Source organism: Varanus komodoensis, unplaced genomic scaffold, assembly GCF_004798865.1.
Source record: "Varanus komodoensis strain SLA01 unplaced genomic scaffold, ASM479886v1 scaffold20_1, whole genome shotgun sequence".
Taxonomy (NCBI): Eukaryota; Metazoa; Chordata; class Lepidosauria; order Squamata; family Varanidae; genus Varanus; species Varanus komodoensis.
The window spans coordinates 20220881-20243866 of record NW_025335587.1 but is presented as its reverse complement, the minus strand read 5'-3'; the positions used below and the strand labels follow the sequence as shown (position 1 = coordinate 20243866).

Below are 22986 nucleotides of genomic sequence, written 5' to 3'. Positions count from 1 at the left end.
CCCCCCCCCCCCCCCCGCCCGCCCGCCCTTCCCTTTCTGCACGCTCTCCTGCCAGATCTGGCCCCGCTTGGCCTCTGTGCAGATCAAGCCCAGCTGCCGTCCGCTGCGGACTCAGAGCAGCACCGCAGAAAGAGGATGCAGCCGGAAGCACGCGTGGCAGCCGAAGTTCAGGAATGTGCTCGGAGAGCCCGGAATCTCCCCCCGCCGCCTCCCAAAACCCCCGGCAGCCTTCCTGCCAAGCCTGCCCTTTTTCTCCTCTGCGCTGGCTGAGACAAAAAGTTGGCGGCGGGGGGCATGAAAGGAGCTATTCTTGGGCCATCGGCCTCGGCCGTCCCCCCTGCCGGGGCTTGGCAAGGCCGGGCAGAGACCATGTGCTCGGGCCTGGGCGAGTCTCCCGCCTCGCCGCCATGGCTCCCCCGTGCCTTCCGGCGTTCTCTCGCGCTGCGGCTCCAAAGGGGAAACAGCCCCCAAAGAGACCAGTGCTATTAATAACCTGGCCAGAGTCATGCAGCTGCTGGGGACCCGGGGGGACGGGCGGATCTCCACCGAGGGGGCTCGCGGGGGGACACACAAAAGCGCATTCAGAGCGGAAGCCGCTGCTCCTTTCTCTTCCTTCTCGCGCGTGTTCCTCGTGCTCTCGTGCAAGTGCCAGAAAATGGCACTTCTTGGGCCGCAGGTGGCATGTTATGTGAAGCGCTTGGTTCCAAACACGGAGCCGCTCGCGGGGCTTTTGCGGCCAGTGCGCCAAGGCGCCGAAAAGGCAGCCGTCACCCCTTTTGCGGGGGGGGGAGCCTCCCCCTGGAAAAGGCCCACCGCCTTCTGTTGGTTTGCACTTGGCGAGCTGGGAGGTTCCTCTTCTGAGAAGCCACAAACTAAGGACCACAATAAATCATCCGTGATGGTTAACGATAATAGTTATTGAAAATAATGCGGGGTCATTTGGATGGCTTTTCGTTGCTTGATTGCATTTAGATACTGTCCAGCTGGCAGAAGTTCAGAGCAGCTTGCGCCCATAGATGATCACAAATAATAAGGGATAATAATTGAAGATTTATGATGAGCAAAAGGACTAATTAATTATGATGGTGTCGAAGTTGTGTTCCGCTTCTTTCTGCTCTGCATGTGTGATTCGCCCGCATCTCCCCGTTTTTCCCCAAAAGAGCTTCCAGAGCCAAGCCGGGGTGGGAGAGGACTCTGGACTTGCGCCCCGTTCATGCGCTCTTGCCCACTGTGGCACCCCTGGCAGTCCACTGGAATTGTTTCAGGACGGGGCGCAAAGGCCCACACTGTCTGTAACGTTGGGAAAGGTGTTTTCCCCGCTGTTCGTTTGCCAAATGATGTGGCAGGAGAGGGCAGGAAAATCACACAACAGAAGCAGCAGCTGGGTCAGGGTAACTACCAGAAAACAGACTTCCAGGTGGTGGCACCCTGCTTTTGAGGCGCCCGATGCGGCTGAGGTTGCCAGGCCCCTCGGACTGTTCTGCAAATCGAAAAGCTGCTTTTATACAACTGCTCGCCAAGTCCCCATGCGTCCTTTCGAGCTTAAGCGAGATGTGATTTCTAATAATGAAACGATATTCCTGTTGCTACAATCCTGGCTGTTCATGGGAATCTTGAACAGCCTTGTAACGGGATTCTGCTTCTGTGAACCCACCCCACGGTCACCGGCGGCCTGGCCCGGTCACACGGGTGCTGGAAAAAATTCTGGAAGCGGGGCCTGCGTGTGGTCGGTGCAAAACAATGACGTTGCTCCCAGATATGCTAAGCTGTACACCATTTTCAAAACATGGACAAAACCCCAACATCTGCATGGTGGGTTGAGTTGACCCCGTTTGTAAAAAGCACAGACACTCAGCTATTTGTACCGAAAAGGGGACACGATGAAAGTCGGGGGGAGGGAGAGGAAGCGTGCCGGTTGGGTGGGTGGCCACTCTCAGTTTCCACCTGCGCATTAGAGGATCGATCCGTAGTGCCAGGCCCTACTCAGGGAAAGGTTCAGCACTCTGGAGAGCTCCCTAGGGCGGCCGATGGCATTCCACCGACGGTGGTGCCCCCGGCCAGCCTCTGCATTGCCGGCTCGGGACGTCTAGAAGAATCCTCGTCAGTGGAGGCCCTGGAATGAATTAGTACAGCCCATCTGGGGTGAGGGGAGGAGCCGGGCTCCTCCCAAATGAAACAATGGGGGTACCTTGCACATGCAGTCGTAACGCCGAGGAGGCCCACGCTTTCCAGCAGTCTTGTGAGATAGTTCAGTGACACATCGGTCTGTTTTTGCTCTGTGTGACTTTTGATTACATCAGCTCACAAGTTATTTCCTTCCTGCTTTCTCATCAGTCTGTGGGGTTTGGGAAAAAAAATCAGAAAAGTGTGTCTTTCTAATGCAGATGTTTAGTCTCCAGAAAAGTGCCGTTTTAATGCTGCTTATACTCCAGTGCATCTTCCTGCTTGCTTTTCGCTGATGCTGAATGGCGCTTTATGGGTTGGTTCTTTTTTCCATCCCTGTCTCCATCTACATTTTTAATTTAATTGGTTTTATGCTTCTTTAATTAATACCTGGTTCATTTGAATTTCATAGCGCATTGCTTCGGCTTTTGGGTAAATAAGCAGGATAGAAAATAGATAGATAGCTCTTGTGTGTACTTTACCCCTTCACCGGCAACTTACATGCTTTTTATTCTAGCAAGCCCCCTTTTGAAAACCTATCGCTTGATTTCTTCGAGCCAAGAACTCTCAGCATCTGAAGAAATTATAATCATGTCCCAGTATGAATTTTAGTCCGAGGTGTGGTGCCGTTCCGGCGGGTTCACTGAAAAATAGGGGCCTGGTCAAACCTGCAAGTATTGATGGCATCGCACCTCCTTAAGACCCGATTGCAGCTCGGGAGCTCAAGCCAAGACACAGAAAGTCCCCTGCTCACGTTTTCTGGTTTTTCCCGTCAGGCCAGGAGCAGAGGTGGCAACATCCACCGAGACAGATCCCAGCAGCCGCTGGCAAGGGGTCTCTTCGAGCCGCACGTCTCCGACGCCCCCCGAAACCCTGGCCACAGTCAAATCGCTGATCAAGTCCTTCGACTTGGGGTGCCCAGGTAAGGTGACTGCACTGCACCTCTTCAGACGGAAAAAGCTCTTTTCCAGACGGGCTCTTGTATGCAAACTGAGCTTCTAACCCGGGTTTCTTCCCTTGCAGCCGGCCCCGGGCAAAGTGTTCCAGTGCACAAGGTCTCCCGGGGCCTCCTCAGCGGGATTCCCACCAGGACGGCCCCCGCGGCTGCCGTCTCGCCCATCCAGGTACCCGCCGAGACCCTCCCTCCCGTTGCAGAACTGGGGCCGTCTGTGGGCGGCTGGCAGCACGCAGCCTCTTGCGGTGGCGAGAAAACGTGATCGGCATGTTGCCACCGGGAAGGGGAAGTGCATCTGTTTGTTTGTGCTTCCCCCCGCCCCCCGCCGGCCCGCTTTTCTTTTCTGTGAGACATCCAGAGATCAAAGAGAGCCCTTGGTGGGTGCAGCAGACCCCACTTGGCCTTGCTGGAATCCCGCAGACAACGTTGGAAGGGTTTGGGCTTTTAAAAAACGATCCGGTTTCAGTCTCCCCCCCCACACCACAATTCCCAAGAGGTCTAATAAACAAGACATGGGCTGGTGGGAGGGAGGGAACGAGAAAAAGGGCCAGCCAAAACACTGGGGAATGTTTTTCATTGCCTTGAACTTTTTAACCTGTTTTTCTGCCATTATGTTGTGTTTTAATGCAAACTGCTTGGTTTTGTTTGCTTTTTAAATATATGAAACCGGGTAGAAATATCATACGGAAGCGAAGAAATAGGTGCAGGGGCATCTCAGGTGCTTGGAAGGAAAGGCTGGGGCAGAGCAGAGTTCCCCTAGCTTGGGGCTCCGTTAACATCTGCCCCGCTGCCATGAGCTGGATGGGACAGCTGGCGCCAACCCAGCTCCCTCCTTGGGCATGATGGAAGTTATACTCCGACACACCTGGAGGATGCTGAGTTGTGAGGAACTGTTCTGACAAGCACACTCGGTGGCCATTAAAATTCTATGCCCAGACCCATTTTTAAACTGTCACGAGATTTTTAATGAATGATGTTATAGACAAAACTTTAAAGAAAAAAATAAGGTGATTAAAGGGCTGTTTTGCCCTTAGATAGTGAGTTCCATGCTGTATGTTTCCTTCAAAAAACACTTCTTTCAGTGAGGAAATGGATTAGTAGCTACCTTCATTGGGCAACCTTTCAAAATTATTTTTTTGTCGTGTCTTCTCCTCCCCCCTGCCCCCTTCTCCCAGTCCCAGGGGATCTTTTATTTGTCTTTTAGGCATTTTCTTGCTTGCGTTTTGTTTCTATTTTGATTGGACTGGTTTTCCCCTTTTTTGTTTTTGCTTGGAGGGACGGTAAACCATAAGCAAATGCGACTCTCCGAGCGGGACGCTCTGCAGAGCAGCTCCCATCTTCTCCCTTTTAGGCACAAGCGAGTCGCGTCATGTCTTCATAGCCTGCTGAATTCTGTCCCTCTCTCTCTCTCCCTCTCTCGCTCGCTCTTGGGTTGCAGCGACATTCCAGCTTGAGCAGCTCCAAGCCTTCTGGGAAAACCTTCTCCAAACCCACTGATCTTCCAGACCTTCCCTTGGCAGGTAAATTGTAGCCAAATGCAAACAACAACAATAATGTGATCGAGATGTTAACTCTGAATTGTAACTGTTCTCCACACGGGCGATTCCATTTCTTCACTTCGGATTTCTTAACGTAAGATCCAGAGCTGCCCTGAAGTGGTTTACAAAGGTGCGGAATAGGACTCCCACTGGTTTACCTTGGAAGGGAAACGACATGAGAGGAAAGTGGATTGGGAGTGCAGAGGAAGAGAAGAGAACGCAGGCGCTGGAGTCTTCGTTGCAGAATCCTCACTCCTTCTCTCTCCTCCAACATTGGCTGATTTTCCCCGTTTATTTTATTCCTTACATTTCTGTCCCATGCCCTTCCTCCACGGGATTCCAACACACCCGAGGGGCCGCAGGCTGGTCACGGCGGCACGGTGAGGGCAAGCGGATCCCCTACTTCTCACATGCCCCATAATGCAGTGCCTGCCACGGGCCTGGGGACCCGATCCAGCAACTCGAGGCGCCGCTCAGCCACGCGCCATGCGCCGCAGGGTCTGCTCGAGTGCCGTGGTGGGGCACGGATGGGCAGGTTCACGGTTCGCGTCACCGTGACCGGCTCCAGCGCTCCTGGCTGGTCGTGCAGCAGGGATGCCGGCTCTCTGCCCTCCCGGGGGTCTGTGTGTGGCCCAGGGAGCCTCCTTGGGTACCGCCAGCGGGCAGGGGAGAAGCCCCCGTGGTGCTCTCCAAGTCTGGAAGGGCGGTGACAGCCGAGCGGGTGCAGCAGGAGCCCCTCCTCCATTCCTTCGCAGCTCTCTGACCGGGAGCTGTCCCCAGCATGCCCGGTTTTTGGCAGACGGCCATCCCATCCCGCCTTGCCCTGCAGAGCCGAGGAAGAAATAGGATAATGGCCAGCGTCCCACTTGTTCTGCCCACAGGACCCCTCCGGGGGCACCTCCGTAACCCCACGAATCAGAAGTCAATCCCAGCGTGCTTTTGAGAGGGAAAATCCCGCTTCCTTGGGGTTTTCTGCTCACTAGTTGGGCAACTGACAGATTCCTGGATCTGAACCAAAGCGCATTCGAACAATTAGCAGCTCCTCAGCGTTTTTTTCCAGCTATTTTTGGCCTCTGCGACAATCAGGGCTCCAAGCCTTCTCAGCTTTCTCCCTGGTTCTCAGGAAATAGATTTATGATTTCCTTGTCTCCATTTTTATCTTTTCCTCCCATTAACTGCTTTCTCTCGCCCATTCTTCTGCCATAGCCCCTTGCTATAAAGTGAGGCTTATCCCGCATTGCTCAGTAGGTTACAATTCCGTTGCCACCTGAATCTTTTAACTGGAGGTGCCAGGTTTTGAACCCGGGGCCTTTGATGCTCAGAAGAAGGGCCTTACTGCTAAGATAAATCCCTGTAAACATTTCTCCTAAAGTTTGGCTCAAGTCTCCCCTGCTATTCTACCTCATTGGTTCAAATCTATCCTCCAGAGCAACACAGAAAAAAATCTACTTCATCCACAGCCCTTCAGGTCAAGGAATCCCACTTGCATGCCCCACTTAATTTTCCCTTTGCCAGGGCAAATAAGGGACACATGAGAATTTGTTTGCAGGGCTGAAAATTCAGGAGTTTTTTTTCCAGTGGGTCCTGGAGTCCCCCCTCTTGCTGGGGCTGACTCGAGAGTCCGGCCAGTCCGTGGGCTCTGTTTTTCAATGACTGCAGTTTGCATCCCGAAACAGAAGTCCCACAGCGTCACACAAACGGTATGCATGGACCTACGTAGTCTGTTAAGGAGGGCACATATGTTTGGATCCATGGTCCTGTTTGTTTTCCTGATGGCAGCGCTCCTTCCCGGCAGTCGCTCAGCGTTCTCCCTCACTGTCAAGCCTCCCGAAGGCTTTGACTGTGGCGTGGCATAAAAGGAGGGGGCTTCAGTTCTCCGGCCCCACACCGCGCCTTCCACCGTCCCTCCGAGGACTCGGCTTCCAACCCTGCACCATCTGGGTCACTGCACCACCGGCAGCATGGCCTGCCCGGCCTGCGCCACCGAGTCACGGCAGCACCGCACGAGCCCTTTTCCTCTGCCTGCCTTCGAGCGAGCGTAGTGCGTCTCTCCTGCGCCGAGAGACGGTCCGCCCTGCCTTTTCCACCGGATTAGTCATCTCCATTATTGAAACGAGCGGCTGCTTCTCAGCTCGGCGTGACCGGGGAGCTTCAGCCTGCCGCCTCCCGGCTCCTTCCTTTGCATCCCCTTGTCACGCATCTCCCGCCGAGCGTCAGACGGCGCCTGCTTGCATGCCTTCGTCAGCCAACCCGCCGTGCCATGCGAGAGGGTGGGCGCCGTGCCAGCCCCCACCGTGTCCCCCGGCACTCGCAGGGAAAGTAGCCCCTTGTGGCTTCCTTGGCAGTCCAGCAGCGGGGCGCTCGGCTGCCCGAGGGCATTGTCAGGGCGCTCTGTGTGTCAGCGGCTCTCCGGATCACGTCAGCCACAGAGGTGCGAGGCAGCCTTGTTGAGCTCAGCGTGGCTGGCACCCATGGACTCCAGGGTCTCCAAGGGTACCCCCTTTTATTAAAATTTGTATCTCGCATTTCTGTAGCACCCCGATGCCAAAGCCCCTTGGGCTGCTTACAAAGATTAGCACCCTAAAAACCAGTGACTTACGACTTCTGCCTACAAAAATGCAGAACAATTAAGGAGCTCCCTCAGATCTGTTTAAAAATGCTTACAGGCTGACAAATGGCTTGGAGGTTTGGACGGGGTGCCAGAAAGATGGCCGTGTTGACTCCAGGCGGCCCTCCGTGGGAAGCGCTTTCTGCAGTTGGCGGGCCACCGCTGAGAAGGCTCTGTCCTCGTTGTGGTGCTCCAGCCATCCTTTGAGGGAGAGTCTTGGAGAAGGCCCTCAGAGGGGGAGTGCGGAGCCGGGGGCTGTCCACACCCCCTTGTTTGCAGTCATAAAGAGCAACAAAGAGCTCTAAGGAACTTGAGAACAGGAAATCTAGCAGAGCACTTTCCCTTACATAACCCAAGTGTGAAAAAGCGGAGTGGCAGAGCGCTAGGTTGCACCTGGAACCACCGTGGGCACAGCAGAGAGGCCTTTCTTGGGTGGCCTCACACCTCCAGCCTCGGCTTCTCTTAGCTTTTTGTCGGACCCCTTCTGTTCAGAATTTCAGGAAAGCTCCTACTTGCTTTTCTGACAGGCAGGAAGCCAGTGGACGAGAATGGGGAGAGAGTCTCTCTCTCTCTCCCCCACTCCCCACTGCCCGAAAAGGCAGAGAAAATCCTGCAGAGGATCTCGGGAGCAAGTCAGAAAAATATCTCCGAACAAATTTCTGCTCCTCGCCTGCTCTCAGTTTCTGCCTTTGGCACTGTTGCATCGTTCCCTCTTCCCAATCGTGCTTTTGCCTTTTAGAGTGCTGGAGGGCTTCTGGGGTTTTTTTAGTTTTCCTCTTTAAAAAAAAAAGTCTTTGCTTTCAAGACAATTGTTTCAATTCCCCAATTGTTTCAAGAGTTAACAGCAAGTGGCCTTTGCTCTCCGGGCCAAATGGTGCTGGGGAGGCCGCTTGGGTCCAGAGGCGACTCACACATTTACAAAGAAACAGCTCCGCTCTGCTTGGCCAAGGAGCTCGGCGTCCCATTCATTTCTGCAGCTGCGATCGCCGCCTTTCCCCGTTTCTTCCCTCCTCCTGCTGCCTCCCTGCGCACATTTTAGATCGCAGAACAGCAGGCTGGAGCACTCAAGTTGGGGGTCGGGTGTGGGGAGCGGAGGACGAGGCTCTGTCTCCCCACGCCAGGCTCCGGTGGACTTTAGTCCGCCGGGTGCTGCTCCAAAGGGACGCCTCCACTGCGTTACGGAGGCTCAGCTTTTGAGAGGACTCCGAACCCCTTCCGGGGGCGTATGTTAAGTGCTTCAGATGCGCTCACATTCTTTGGCCTAGGCATGGAAACAGATCTGGGGCATTTTTTAATGCTGCAGGGAAAACTCTGGGAGGGGTGGGGGAGGCATTTACTGTATCAAGCCATTACCTTAATTGAGCAGTTAGATAAACACTTTGGAGGAGGCCGAGAAGAAGTCCCTGGGGGATGCCTGTTTACTGGAAGAGACAACCCAAAAGAGCAGGATCCATGCGTGGCCATCCGTATTTTCCGGCCGGGGGCTGTGAGGGCGAAAGATTCCCAGCATTCGTCTGCGCTGGAGGAACGGTGGCAGCAGCTCAGGGGAAAGGGGGCAAGCGCGAGGGGTGCAGGATTGTGCCTGGGGTGGGGAGGGGGTGCATGGTGAGGGGCCGAGGGGATGCGAGGGGCGGCCCGTGAAGGCTGGAGCGCTCCTGGAGGCCTGCTTTCCCGCTATCCCACCATCCACCTTGCTGCGAAAAGGCTCAGGGGGCCCCAGGCGCCCGATTCCCCAAGCCAAGCGTGCCCACCCCACAAATCTCTCTGCCTGAGGTTCCTTCTGAAATCAAATGTCCCACCTGGGCAGCTGCATTTACAGACGGGGGGGACAGGTTCTTTTGAAGGCTCAGAGAGGGAGAGGCTTGAGAGCAGATGTGAATTAGGGAAGGCAGATGGGTGCCTCCTTCCCTCTTCTCTGTCCCGTGGCCCTGAGTGCGCAGACCAAACAGGCCCTGGAGCTGCTGGCTCCTTAGTGGACGCACCTGGCCCTCGGCGGAGCGCTGCCCTGTCCCCACATCCAGCCCCCCCCCCCTCAGCCCAGCGCTTCGGTCGTGGTCCATGCGGTTCGGATGTTCAGGGGGTGCCCCCGTGGCTCTTGCAGAAGGCTCCCAAAAATCCAAAACGGGGGAGAACCAAAGCGAGCAGACAAGCTAGCCCCCGCACCTCCACGACCAGCCTGGTGGGAAGCGAGCGCGCTCCGTGGGGGCGGAAGGCTGGGTGCCGGTTGTTTCGGGAGGGAGAATGGAATGGTGTCTCAGAGAGGGGTGTGGCCGGCGGCACGCTGCAACCTGGCATTGCAGCGCCCGCTTGTCGACCGGATTCCAAAGCCATGCTCTGTGTTGTGTGTGTGTGTGTGGGGGGGTTATTTGGGAGGCACAGGAAGGGGCCCCACAACTTTCACCTTGTGCGGCTCGTTTTGAGGGGAGGGGAAGGAGAGGGCAGCCAGAGGCAGCGGTCAGTGAAAGGGTTCGCCATCGCCGTTGCTGGAAGGGAAAACAGAAACAAAAGCCAGCGTTTGCGTGGAAGGCCTTGCCGAAAGCCGCTTGGCCTCCGAGTCACGTTCGCGAATCCGTCTCCCGCTGCGTGCTGCCAGTCTTCTTGAGGTCCCTCGTTCTGTGGGGACAGACCTAATTGTTTCTCCCCTTCCTGCCCCACAAGACCTGCTGAAAGGGAGGAGCGAGGAGCAGAAGCGAGACCACTTCCTCCGCAAGAGCCCCTCCCTGGAGTCTCTGAGCAAGCCCCCGGCCGGGACCTTTGCTGGCAGGATCCTGACCTCCACCCCGAGCGGCCTGAAACCTCCCAGCAAGCTCAGGTGAGGCCGGAGGGAAGCGTGTGGTGGGCTTAAATCGACCCAGGCCGTTCAGGAGGGTCTGCAGTCAAGATCGGTGAGCTTCCCCGACTCGGCACCCTCTGGATGTGCCGGACTACTACCCCCATCATTCCCAGCCAACGCTAGAGCAGGCTCTCGCGGTTGCTGGGGAGGATTAAATGCCAACAGGGCTGGGACATGGCCAGTACATCTGTTGGGACACCAAAGACGCTTCCTGACGGCAAGAGCAGTTGCACCAGGAATCCAAAGTCCCTGCCGGGGGGCAGAGGCTGGCCGGGTGCGGTAGTCATTTGTACGGCTTTATTGCTGTTCCAGTGGGACGACTGGGGAGGGGCTGCCGCTCCGTGGCCGAGCCTTGGCTTTCCACGCTGGAGGTGCCTGGTTCGAGGCCAGCCTTTCTGCCCGAAACCCTGGAGAGGCACGGCTGCCGGTCTGTGTGGACAGTACCAGGGTTCTGACGCAGGGTGCCAGCTCTTTACGATCCTATCAAAATCAGTCATTCATTCAGAACCGTGAGGACTAGAAGATTAACTTTATTTTGAAAGGGAAAGGGCCATAGGACGCCAGCCCTGCTGGAGGAAACCCCTAGCTGACATCCCTAGCAGCACCTCTGGGCGAGACTAGGGAGGAATCCCACCTGGAACATTTTTGGGGTGCAGCTGCCAGCCAGTGTTGGCGGTACTGGCGGGATGGAGCCGAGGTCTGGGTTTCCGAGATCCCTGCACTTAAGCCCAGGGGCAGCGCTGGCAGGCCTCCAAGTCCCCGTCCCGTCACGAGCTCCTGCAGCCCCGTGGCTGTTCTGACGCTGGGCGGGACCCCCGGGCAGCCCCTAGCAGGAGCTCTTCTTTCCCTTCCCGTCCTCAGCGTGGAAAGGAGGGACCCCCTGGCCGCCCTGGCGCGGGAGTACGGCGGCTCGAAGAGAAACGCGCTGCTCAAGTGGTGCCAGAAGAAGACGGAGGGCTACCCGGTGAGTACGCCCCGGGGCCGGCCGGGCTCGTCCCTGTGAGCGGCATCTGCGCCGTGTCCTCCGGTGTTGGTGGACTGCGAACCCACAAAAAGCAGTCTGAGCCTCAGAGGAGGCCAGCCCCCGACGCGCGCCCTCTTCGGGGTTCTCCGCCTGCCTCTTTGAAGCGCCTTGTTCGCGCTCCCCGACACAGACTCCTTTCCCGTTGGGTAAAATGCTTCGCTTTGAAGGGGTGCGCGGTCTCTGCGGGGCATCCCTCCCCCGTGGAAAAAGTATCTTTTCCCTCAAAGGCTGGAGAGCGGAAATGCGGAGTTGGGGAGGGAAGGGAATTCGCCAGGGCAGGCGAGAAGAGAGAGCGAGGGCGGCGTTTGAGGAACTCGACTGGGGTAGGTCCCGAGAGCCAGCTGGGAAGGGGTGGGGGGACGAGGCCCTTTCGGCAGCCCCTGCCAACGCCCGGCAGGCCGTCCGCGCCAGCACATTACCGCCCACAAGGGCGAGCCGGGCCACTCCTGGGCCTGCTTGTTGCGGTGCTTCCTTGGAACCAAGCCTGTGTTTGCAGAAAATAAAAAATGCACACACCCTTCCCACACACCCTCTTGGTTCAAAGGAGAGCGGAACTCACTTGGTTATTTTTGTTCTGGCGTTTGGAGAAGACCCGCTGCTAATGCTGCGCTGCACAGCCATCAGAAAGCGGCACCTGTCCTTTTTGGCCCAGGCTTCAGGGCTTTTATTTTCGATGCGCTTCTCTTCCTGGCCCTCATCTCTCTGGAGCGAAAGGCTTCGCTTCCCTGGCACAGAGGACGCGCCGAAGGAGCTCTCGCGCAAGGAGCGTGGCGGGCGCGCCTCTCCAGGTGGCGGGGGAAAGGCAGGCATGAGGTGGCGTTCTGGAAGGTGAGAGGGAACGAGGGGACGCGGAATCTCTCCGATTGCGTTCTCTCCGTTTCTCATCTCCCAGGTGGTAAATTCAGTTGGCCGCAGACTCGGAGCTCCATTGAAAAAGAAAATCGCATGAAATTTGTATGCCTTTTTCTCGTTACATTAGCGCTTGTTATTCTGGGTACGGCCTGCCCTTTTCCTGCAAGGAAACCAAGCGGCTTATGTGAGCCTCTGGCTTCGCTCTTACAACAACCCTGTGAGGTAGGTTAGGCTGAGAGACAGTGACTGGCCCAGAGTCGCCCTTCCTTGCCAAGTGGAGGTGAAAGCCCAGCTCTCTCGCCAGGTCCAGGGCGCTGATCCTGACACCACTGACTCTCTCTTACGTGTCCGTTACTCTCAGGATACGGATTTTTCTACACATCTTGGTCAGACAAACATTACTTGCAAGCGATTTCTCAAGTATCGTGCGCCTTTCAAACAGTATATTCACAAATATGTGCATTTTGGGTGTGCATTTAACCCAGCCTCCCCCAACCTGGGGACCACCAAATGTGCTTCATTGCAGCTCCTATCATGCACAGCCGTGCTGGCTGGGGATGATGGAATTTGCAGTCTGGCGGTTCTGAAGGACACCCAGCACGGGAAGGCTGCTTTTACCCCGCCGGCACCTGGCCTCCCCACACGCAGTCTTGTTGCGCGCTGAATCGGTGGGGCTCTCAAACCCTGCGGTCTGGTGGATGATTCTGCGATCGGGCGGCAAAACTGCGATTCTTTCTGGACATAAAACGGAGGGATAAAGGCCAAGTGCCCGCGGGGGGGGGGGCGCTTGGTCCGGCGGCTTTTGCCTGCCATCACGGAGCCCTTTCCGCCCATCCCCAGGCTCCGAAGGGCCCCCCAGGCCCCGCCCGGCACGTGCTCGCTCTCCCTGGGCTGGGACAGCTTTCCAGCCCCTCGTAAGCCCTCTTGACCTGGTGACACTCGGGCTGAGCCGGCCACACGGCGTCTTGTGGCTCTCGAGAACGCAATTCCCCTTAACCCTGGAGACGGCGCAGCGAAAGCGAGGCTGCAGGTGCGGCCCTCACCGATTCTGCCCCCCCCCCCCCCCGGCTGGGCTCCGACCGACGTGGGGGAGTCACTCGGCAGTGCGGGCCACCCGTGGCCAGGCCAGACCGTTTCGCCGGGTCCCTGTTCTGCGGCCACTTCGCCTCATTAGCGCCTGCCTTCATTAATCATGTCACTAGCAATTAGGGCCTTCCTGACGAGCCCTGGCTGTTTACCCTGCAGAGAGAGGAGTCATTTGACAAAAGGCCAAACCCCAGGCGGGATTAAGTCTCTCTGCGCTGGGCCCTCAACCCGTAACAGCAGGAGCAGCGAAAGCACAGATGTTGGGCGACACTTCCTCCTCCTCCTCGCCAAGCGCACGTGCCAGATGTGGTCTCCCCCTTCCAGCGCCCGCCTGGTGCACGGAGCTGTACCTCGCAGCGCATCTGCAGCATGCAAGGTTGGAGCAGGGGGCAACGCAGCCCATCGTCCAGCCGAAACTTTGGACCATTGTTGGTAGTTTGCCATTTTTTATGCTGGCCGATTGCTTAAGAGCCTCCTGGTACTGCGGCTGCACTGGGTGGGTCTCCAGAGCCCTCCTCGTAACTTTCATTTTCAGTGTTCCTTTTTGCATTGCAAAACACTTCACGAAATGAGGAGGAGAAGTAATAATGCAAAGCTGATACTCATGGGAACACTGAAATTAAGGGAGCCTCTTCAGAGAGGGCCAGTCTGCACCCTCAGTGATCAGGAAGCAGTAAAATGGGCTTCAACACAGGAAGTGCTTAATTAAAGTCACAAGGGAACTCTTAAGTCCCACCCGCCTTTTCCCTCACCCCGTATTTTTCATGCCGTCGAAGCTCAATTTCAAACCCCATTGACCGGACCGTGTCTTCCCCATCGTCTGATGTGTGAAAGCGGGCGACAAAACCGCTGCCGACACTTGCAGACACACGGCACAGTTCTGAGCGGCCTTTCCCAGACTGGCAACCCCCAGAGGTGTTGGATGGCAGCACCTCTCGTTCCCAGCCATCGTGTCCTGTGGCTGTGGGAACGATGGGAACTGCAATCCCCCCCATCCAGGGAAGGCAGGTGCAGAGCAACGTGTGGTGTGGCTGGTGCCACATCCCCGTGGTCAGTGCCTTGGCCTCTGTGCTGAGCGCCAGGCCTTTCGGAGAGGGCTCTGAGAACTGCTTGACCCCTTGACTGCTTGGCAGCTTTAGCTAATCCTTCCAGTAAACAAGCCGCGTCTCGCCGGAGCTTCTTCACGCAGCGGCCCCGTGGCCGTCGGCAAACGTCTCCTGGTGCACCGCTGCTCCCCAGGGTGGCAAGGGTCCGCTGCGGGGGCTTTCACGCTGGGGCCGGGGTCTCCCAGAGTGGACCCCAGAGAATCCCCTTCCCTGCAGCCTGCTGGGTGCTCGTGGTGCCACGGTCTCCCTCCCTCTCCATGCTCAAGGCAGGATAGAAATGTTAAGTGATTAATGATGGCCTCAAAGGGCAGCCTGCCTGCCTGCCTTCCTTCCTTCCTGCTGTGATGGCTTTTTTTCCGGCAACGGGCGGGCGCAGGAGGGTGTCGGGTGTGCCAGAGCTGTCCCGAAGGGAAGGCCGCCGTCCGAGCGGTTCCCCTGACATGCTCCCAGAATCCTCTGCAGCGCGCAGGAGGCCAGGGTGGAGCAGGCCCTGAAGTCCCACGGAGGAGTGGGGGATCGAACCGGTCCTAGTCCAGCACGCCGTCTCTGCCGGCCAATGGGAGTTGTGGTCCAGCACATCTGGAGGCGGCAGGGGGTGGCTTTAACCTTTGCACAATTCCGGCTGTCAAGAGAAAATAATGGACGTGGGAGGAACCATACATTAGGTAAGGGAGCATTTAATCCCCTCCACAAAGGGGACTGTTCTCTTCCTGCTGCTGTTGTCATCCCGGGGATTTGGCTGGATTGTGTGTCCGTAAGGGGAGCCGGTTGTGCGCACCTGACACGGCCCTGTGGACTTTCCACGTCCGCATGGGAATTCCTCGCTTCCGGGTTTTTGACGGGGTTGCGCAACAGTCATATGCCGTACCGCCCCTTGCAACGTGGCTCAGACCGTTTGGGGCCCGTCTCGCAGCATCCGAGCCCCAACGAGGCGTTCTCAGAATGAGTGGGGCGGGGGGGGAGGACCCCGAAACGTCTCCTCGTCTGGGCCTGTGCATCACGCTGCTTCGGGAGGAATGATGGGGAAGCCCGGCTGAGGGCAAGCTCACCAGGCTGCATGTCTTCCGGAGACGGCCTGGCGGAGAGCTGCCAGTGCCGTCTCCTGCCCGGCCATAATTCACCGCAGCATCTTGGCACCCGAGCCGACGGGTCAGGCTGAGATAATCTGGGGACATTCGTGTTGCAGCCCTCCAAGCTGGCGCAGCAGGATGGCAGTCGTAATGGGGGAGCCCGAGCGTCAGGCGAGCTGCTGTCCTGGGAAGGAGGCGCCCAAGTCCACAGCCCTGACATTGCCGAATGATGTTCTGTTTGGCTTCAGTGCTGTCTTTTTGCCAGGAAAATGGCAATCGGGGTGATAGAAATCCAGTTTCATAGGCAGGTCTCGAGGTGGATATCACTTCGTCACCGTCGCTGCTGCTTTTCTGTAAAAGACCCAAGATGGCTTGCAGTCAGAGCAAAATTAGCCAAACTGTAATAAGAATGAGGAGGAGCAGGATCCGTGGGGGAAGCTGTATTACTTACCTCCGCAAAAATTGTCCCGAGTCCTGTGTACCTGGCAGCACATTCCCTCAAACGGGTTAGAATGCAATTCTGAGATGAAGGTGCAGAAGGTGGGATTGCAAAAGGCAGCAAGGACATGAGAACATCCTAATGGGCTGCTCTGAAAGCAAAACAAATTTAAACTCATTTATTTCAGTTTGCTTTTTCCTAAGTAGCGGGAACAAGTTCTCTTTCCAACCTCTCCTCTTCCTCTGCCTCTCCTTTTAACCCCCGCTTTTTCTTGCTTGATATTTTATTATTTCAAGGATCAGCCTTCTCTCTGAGCCTTGTTGACTTTTAAAATATTTGTGCAGCGCTGAATTAAGTGCTTAAGATAAATTAAACAACCTCTTGAATTCAGGTTGTCTTAATGACAGCAGCTGGAAAGGAAAAGACTGGTAGCCGGAGGCATAAATAATAAAAGAACTACGAACTACTGCTGGCTGGGTTAGAGTTTGGGTACTCTAAAAGGACTGCATGAAAAACATGGGCAGAGGGGAATGCCAGGTGAGATGTCTAAGGGTCCCCTGTGCCTTTAATTAAGCAGTCCCTGTGGTTCGGCCGACTTTTACTGCTTCCTGCTTGGGGCACGTTGCGGATTATCCCCGCCTGAGCAGACTGCACTACCCCGTCATGTTGGAGACACCAGTTAGAGAGAGAGCCCGCCGACCGGCCACTCGGGGCCGCACAGATTTCGCTCTGCTCATTTTATGTCTTCCTCCATTCCAAATTCTGCTCGTTTGACGGGGGCTGTGGTTTTCAGTTTTTGTTTTGGCCGGGAATGTGTACAATTTGCACTGCTGTGGGATGCAGGGGAGCATCTGCGCTTGTTGGGTTGCCAAGAAGCACTGGCGTTGCCTACCCCAAAGAGTTGTTACGAGGACCACGCGGAGAAAAGGGTGACCAAGCGAGCTGTTTTGGATTCCTTCCTGGAAGAAAAAAGTGGGTGAGAAACGCATTAAATCAACCCGTCAGCAGACCGTGGCGCCGGCTGAATTTTGCACAGATCCGCCAAACGTGAGACGCCACTGCGGAACCTGCCCGGCTCAGACAGAGCCGCGTTGCCGGGGATGAAGCCGTGGGGCAGATCCGTGGAGCCCAGGCTGATGTGAAGCTCGTGGGGGTTTCTCAGCCATCGCTAGGAAAGGACGCTGGGCTCAGAGGCTTTTGCACCTTGTTCGGCCTTCCTCTCCTTCCGGACTGTCGCTCCCCCGCGACTGTCCCCAGGGCTGCTCCAAAGGGTCCCTGCTCGTGTCTGTGCAGCCCCTTCCTCTCCCCGCGGTGAGCTGCCCGCCCGCCCCAGAAGCCCCCCGGCGGGCGGGCGGGATCAGCCGGATGCAGGCCCTGCGTGCGTGTCCGTGGCCAGGGCCGCCCGGCGTGGTGTGGGCTCCCCCGGCCCAGATAAGCAACGCCGGGGTCATTGTTCCTCGGCCGACTTCCTTCTTGGCCAAGCGCTCGCCTCCCCCTCGGCCTGCAGCTTGCTTTTCATGTTGGGAGGATCGCATGGACCGGGCAGGATGTATCCCAGCAGGTCCCACTCCTGCAGAATCGCATTCCGGAAATGCCGAGAGCCGATCCTCGTTCGTGCTGCGCTGCATTGTTCTCCGGTCTTCGTGGGCCTCTCCCATGTAGCCCGCCAGGAACCCTGCGAGGTGGGCTCCGCCGAAGAGGCACCTGCAGCGGAGGCCGGGCGGGCCGAGGAGGCGCACTCCTGGTGCAGGGCACAGAGCAAGGGGTTGCCAGTGGGGGCATTTCGGCAGGGAGGAAAGGGAGTGGCCGCCCCAGACAGAGCGAGCTGGGTGCTGGGCCCCCTCCAGAAAACAAATGGCCGTACTTTCCCGTGTTCCTGCCCTGCTGTGAAAACTGGCACAGGTGGCAATCCAATCTCAGCTGAGCGAGCGGCTTAACGTCATTAAAGGTCCTGGTAATTCAGATCCGGGCCTGGGGAGCAGAGCCTTCCAGCAAGGCCGGCTTGCCGCCTCCCACGGCCAGGATGGGCCCTGGAGGGCAGTCGAGGCGCCGGCTAGACGGGGGGCAGGAGGCCGCGCCGGGTCCAGGCCGCCACCTCCGCAGGCTCCCGGCTGCTGGGATGTGCAGGAACTTCACGTCGTGGCCCTGGCCTCGTGGCACTTGGGGCCTGGGAGCTGGAGGGGCTCTGGAGTCTCCTAGTCCAACCCCTGGCTCAAGGCAGGGGGCGCTGAGGGGGCATGGCTGCACAGCCCCTCTGGGCATGAAGGCCTACCACTCCCATCAGCCCCAGCCAGCCTAGCCACTGGTGAGGGCTGATGGGGGCTGCAGTCAAGCCGTCCAGAGGGCCCGAGCGGCCAGCCCATCCCTCGAGAGGGCTGAAGCCCTGCGTTGGGGGGGGGGGGGGGGCTTGAGACGGTTCTCCCAAGGGGGCCGCTGGTGCAGGCTGCTTCGAGGATTTCTTTCAGGGTGAGAGAAACGCACGCCTGGCCCTCTCGGGTCCGGCCTTTCGGGGTCCTCCAGGTGGCCACCCCCCCTTTTCTGCCAGCCCCCACGATTCGAGCGTCTCCCAGCTCTTGTGTCCTTTCCACCGTTCCTTCTAAAAGGCCGAGCTGCATCCTTGAATGCTGCGCGGCCGGCAGGAACTGTCGTCAAGCTAAAAATGCGCCGCTCTTTTGGCACCTCCCGGCCGGACTTCGTCCCTGCCCGGCACTCGAGCGGCGGGATCGGGGCTGAGAGAGGCTCCATGGCCGTCCCCGCAGGTCCGGAGCGGAGGGGAGTGCAGGAGCCGCGGGCAGGAAGTCCAAGTGCCACCCCCCCGGATGTGGGATCGAGCGCTGAGGAGCGCGAGGAATGGGGGCAAAGGCGGGGTATAACCCTGAGGGTGAGATGTGGCCGACGGCCCCCCGAGTGCTGCACCAGGGTCTTCCTCTCGCCTGCCCTGCCCCGCCGCTCCCCACCAGCAGGCCTGCCGGGCGCCTCGGGTGGGTCATCTCGTGCCCCTCGGCCACCCCGGCCCTTCCTTCTCGGCCAGGCCACCCCCTCGCGGCCACCTGTCCTCGCACCAGCCTCCTGATTGTTTCGGGGGCCGCCTTCCAGGCGTGGCACCCTGGCCAGGGCACGGTCTTCCGGGCGGAGAGGCCCCGCCGACTTCTCCCCGGCCCCCGGGGTGGCCTGGGCAGTCCTCTGTCCCGGCCAGTTGCCGCTTCCCCCTCCCAAGCTTGCCCTCCCTTCTGCTTTCCCTCCCCAGAACATAGACATCACCAACTTCAGCAGCAGCTGGAGTGACGGACTGGCTTTCTGTGCGCTGCTCCACACTTACCTGCCCGCCCACATCCCGTACCAGGAGCTCACCAGCCAGGACAAGGTGAGTTCCTGCCCCGGGTGCGGGTGCGGGGCTGGAGCAGATGGTGGGAAGTGCCTGCGGACTAGAAACTTGGGTATGTTTTTAAGTAGAATTTAAAGAACGCAATAAATATAATGCGTTTTCTGACACTTCATCATTACAGAAATCTGTAGAGAAACTGGCCAGAGGAGGAGCACTTTGCAAATTCACATCAGCGACAGCATCAGACGCGAGGGCTGAGCTTGGGTTGAGGGGGTCGTCTCAAAGGCAGGGTGGGGGCTGTTGACAGAGCAGCCATGGCAAGAATGCACGGCTTTCTCTTTGGGCAGAAAGAAAGGCCTACAACTCCCAAGAGGCCCCAGCGAGGGGCGCACAGGATCGGGCCTTGAAAAAAATAACCTGCCATGGAAGCATTAAAAATATGAAACAGAATGCAAATATTTCAAAGCATCCTATGCAGTGTCATGCCGAACCACCAACAACCTGGGGATTGATAAGACTGAGATTTCCGCTCTCTCGCATCCCCGTGTCTGGAAGTGATAATGAGTAGCAACCACCTTTCCCTTACTTTACAAAACCGAGGGGAAGGGCGAGCAGAAATCTGTGCTCATGCGCAATAAGTCCCCATGTGTGCCTGGCTGGAGAGCAGCCAGAGTGTCCTTGAGGAAGGAGGACTGGCCCCTGCCCTGTGAAGGCCCCCCCCCCCGCACACACTAATCACCTATGGTGAGTGGAGCATTCTCTCTAGGCGGCCAGGCAGGGAAGGACTTGACCGAAATATCTGAGATCCGCATGGGCGCAACAGATGCACTAGCCAGCTGCGAGGCCACCTCCGGCATGCGCAGAGTGCCAAGCTGCTTCCCCAGGCAAGTCGGTCCACAAAGCAGGCGGCAAGCGCGGGCGAGGGGAAGGGCCGAGCCGGCGCCGAAGCCATGCCTGCCCTGCTTCCTTCGCCGCCATCGCTGTGTATCCTTGAAACAATGGGAAGCAGGCCGAATCTTATTTTTAAACTCACCTTCGCAGGCTTGAAATCACTTCCTTTGTGGTTTAAATAGATAAAACTGTCATTCACCGGGTTGAGGGCTGGATTTCCGGCTCCGAACACTCTCTCCTCATCTCCGCCGTGAAGGTTACGCAGCAGCAACTTTCCTTTACTCACAGGCCACCTCAGAAAGGTGGCTTGGCCAAAAACGGTGCTTTTGCTGAAATGTTGTGGCTCTCCCGATGTTTGAACTGTCTCTGGTGCTGTTGGGTCATGGGAGAAACTCCGCTTCCATCAACTTGATGCTCTCCAGATGCTGGCTGAGTAGCACGTGTGGAAGGTGGCCCCAGATTGCAGATCTGTGGTTTCATCGTTGTGGTTGGCCCCATCTCCTGAATGTGCCGAGGGCAAGTCAGGCTGTACATGCATAAATGTACTTGACACGACAAAAAGGCGCAAGGAGAAATGTGCAAAACCTGCCAGGGCAAAAGGCCTTGAACAATTTCCGGAAGGACCAACTGGTCGGCTTTAAAACCACGGTGATCACGTCCAGTGTCCTTGGGGACAGAGGCTTCTGGGCTGTCCGTACAGTTTCTGTGGGGACGCCGCGGTCCTGCGGCCTTGCGCAAACTGACCGCTCTCCAAAGGGCGGTCCCACGGCGGCCCCCCTGCCCCGGCACCCGCGCCCTGACCCCGCTCCCTGCCCCCTTGCTTTCCACAGAAGAGGAACCTCCTCCTGGCCTTCCAGGCTGCAGAGAGCGTGGGCATCAGACCCAGCTTGGTGAGTGTCGGCCGCATTCTCGCGAGGGGGCGGGCGGGGGGGGCGGCCACAGGAACCTGGGTGGGGAAGGGGCTTTTGTGCGCAGAGGGCCGTGTGCCGCTTCCTCCCCCACCGGGGTGCAAGGATGCGAGGCCGCCCCCGCCGCCGCACTGGAGAGCCCCGGGCCGAGACGCTCCAGCCAGGGGTGGCCGGCAGCCCGTAAGCCGCCCACCCGCTGCCCCACGGCACACTCAAGCCGGGGCGGCGCGAGCCGAGGCGCCCGTTTCAGTTGGGGGGCCACCTGACGGGATGCCCGCAAGCGGGCCGTGGGGCGCCCATGCAGGATGCTCTGCGGGGCATGCCCTCCGGGATCGGAAGCGCTTCTCACGGTGGCCTCAGGTCCCAGTAACTGTTTCCCGATTTGATTTTCATCCAGCCCCGTGAGCGACAGAGCAGCCTTTCCCAAGCGGGTGCCCCCCCCCCCCCAATGTCTTGGACTACAACTCCCACAGTCCCCAGCCCACACCGTTCTCTGTGCATCCAGAGCCAACACTGTTCCTGCCCTGAAACATGTGGGCCAACCCAGCCGTCCTTCTGGAAGTTGCTGGGGGCATTTTAACCCAAACCTTGAATCCACTTTGCTTCCACCAAAACTTGGATGAATTTCCCCCCCTGGCTTCGTGTGCCATCTCAATTCTATTCTATTCTTTTTAATTTGTTATTAATCTCATTTCTTAAAAAGGCTCACGGCACAGATTTAATTAGCTTTGGCTGCCCGTCGCTTCCTGGAAGCCTCCCCAGCACGTAAACGGGGCTGTGGAAGGAGCGGGCTTTGCTCTCGGCTGCGGCTTTCGATCGCTGCCGCAGGCGAGGTCGAGACCCGTCATGTCCCACGAAACTCGGACGTGCCTGGCCCGGCGTGGGCAGCGCTGCTTGCTGGGATGGGGGGCAGAGGGGGCGAGGAGCCACGGGGCAGGGCCGGCAGCTCTCCTTGGGCCCCCGGTGGGGGCTCCTGCGCCTGGGCTGGGCGGGGAGGCCCCCTCAGGCGGCCCTCGGGGCACCTGCTGCAGGGCGCTCGCTCCGGGGTCCCCGGGTGGTCCTCCGCCTCCCCACCTGAACAGGCCTCCATCCCTCCACCCAGGAGCTGAGCGAGATCATGTACACGGACCGCCCGGACTGGCAGAGCGTCATGCAGTACGTCGCCCAGATCTACAAGTACTTCGAGACCTGAGCTCCTGGCGGGCCGGAGACGCGGAGGGGACGGCACCCGCGAAGCACTTGGTCACTTTAGGAGAGGCGCAGCCTCGGGCGCCCGGACGATGCCCCCCACTGCCCCGCCAAGGGCTGCGCTCCGGACGCCGGGCCTGCCTGCCCACCCGCGAGGCCAGCCGACTCTTCCCGCCGCCAGGAGGCAGCCGTGGGGCAGAGGGGCCACGCGGGGCACCGAAGGGGCAGCGGCCACTTCCTCGGTCCCCCAAAATGGAGCGGCCCCTTTCGTGCGTCCGCACGCTGGCTGCTGCTGCTCCGGGCAGTTGGGCGGGAACCACCCCTCCGAAACGCAGGCTCACGTTCCCATTCCTCCTCCGAGTCCAGGCCACCTCCCAGCGGCCGGAAGCAGCCGGCAAAGCGGGGGCCCTCCCCAGCAAGCCCCCCCCGGCCCTGCCGAAGCGGCTCCCCTTCCCGAGCCCCCGAGGGCGGCGCCCTCACCCCACGGATGCTGCCCGAGCCCAGTGCGCTTCCGTGCCAAGGCTCGGCTTTGTGCGGGCGCTCCCCCACAGGGTAAGGCCCCGCGGCTTGAGCGGGCGCCTCCCCCCTTCTCTTGGGCCCTCGTTGGGAACGTGCCCCCCAACACAGCGACGCAGGGGGGCCGAGCGAGCAAAGGAAACAGCCCCACCTCTCAAAATGCAGCCCCGGGAGGGCAAATCTAGCCAGCCTTGCTGCTCCCCCCTAGAACTTTTCTTCGCCCCCGCTGCAGCGCCTTCCCGCCCTTGATGCCCTCCGGCTGGATTGGCCTGCTGCCTGCCTGGGCATGATGGGAACCGCAGTCCCGCCCGGCCGGAGGGCGCTGCGTGGGTGACGACTCCTTCCGCTGGCCTCCCGTGCCTGCCCGGCACTCGTCCCTGGGAGGGGGTCCTGGGGGGACCATCCCTCCGGCGAGGAGATGCTGCTGCTGAAGCGGAGCCACGGGGGGCCCGCAGCGGTGGGGGAGCTTTGCCGCCCAGGGCCC

General features: G+C 58.6%; 1 protein-coding gene and 1 long non-coding RNA gene across 8 annotated transcripts in view; one reads left to right on the top strand and one right to left on the bottom strand.

Moving 5' to 3' along the window:
• SPECC1 (sperm antigen with calponin homology and coiled-coil domains 1) overlaps positions 1–22868 on the top strand; it is a 66779-nt gene extending 43911 nt beyond the window's left edge. The window contains exons 8-15 of one of the 7 annotated variants that reach the window (XM_044430146.1): positions 2940–3085; positions 3187–3287; positions 4557–4638; positions 9923–10076; positions 10959–11061; positions 18922–19038; positions 20721–20780; positions 21901–22868. In XM_044430146.1, coding sequence (XP_044286081.1) covers positions 2940–3085; positions 3187–3287; positions 4557–4638; positions 9923–10076; positions 10959–11061; positions 18922–19038; positions 20721–20780; positions 21901–21990 — 853 coding nt within the window. In that variant the 3' untranslated portion in view covers positions 21991–22868. Of the gene's footprint in view, positions 1–2939; positions 3086–3186; positions 3288–4556; positions 4639–9922; positions 10077–10958; positions 11062–18921; positions 19051–19180; positions 19709–20720; positions 20781–21900 lie in introns of those variants that run through there. The other 6 variants (XM_044430145.1, XM_044430148.1, XM_044430147.1 and 3 more) reach the window with 6 other exon arrangements.
• LOC123023420 lies at positions 13040–20648 on the bottom strand. The gene is made up of 3 exons (XR_006414737.1): positions 20033–20648; positions 15687–16633; positions 13040–15586 (listed from the first exon to the last, which is right to left on the bottom strand). It is a non-coding gene; the product is annotated as an uncharacterized LOC123023420 (long non-coding RNA).
• Positions 22869–22986: the final 118 nt, after the last annotated feature.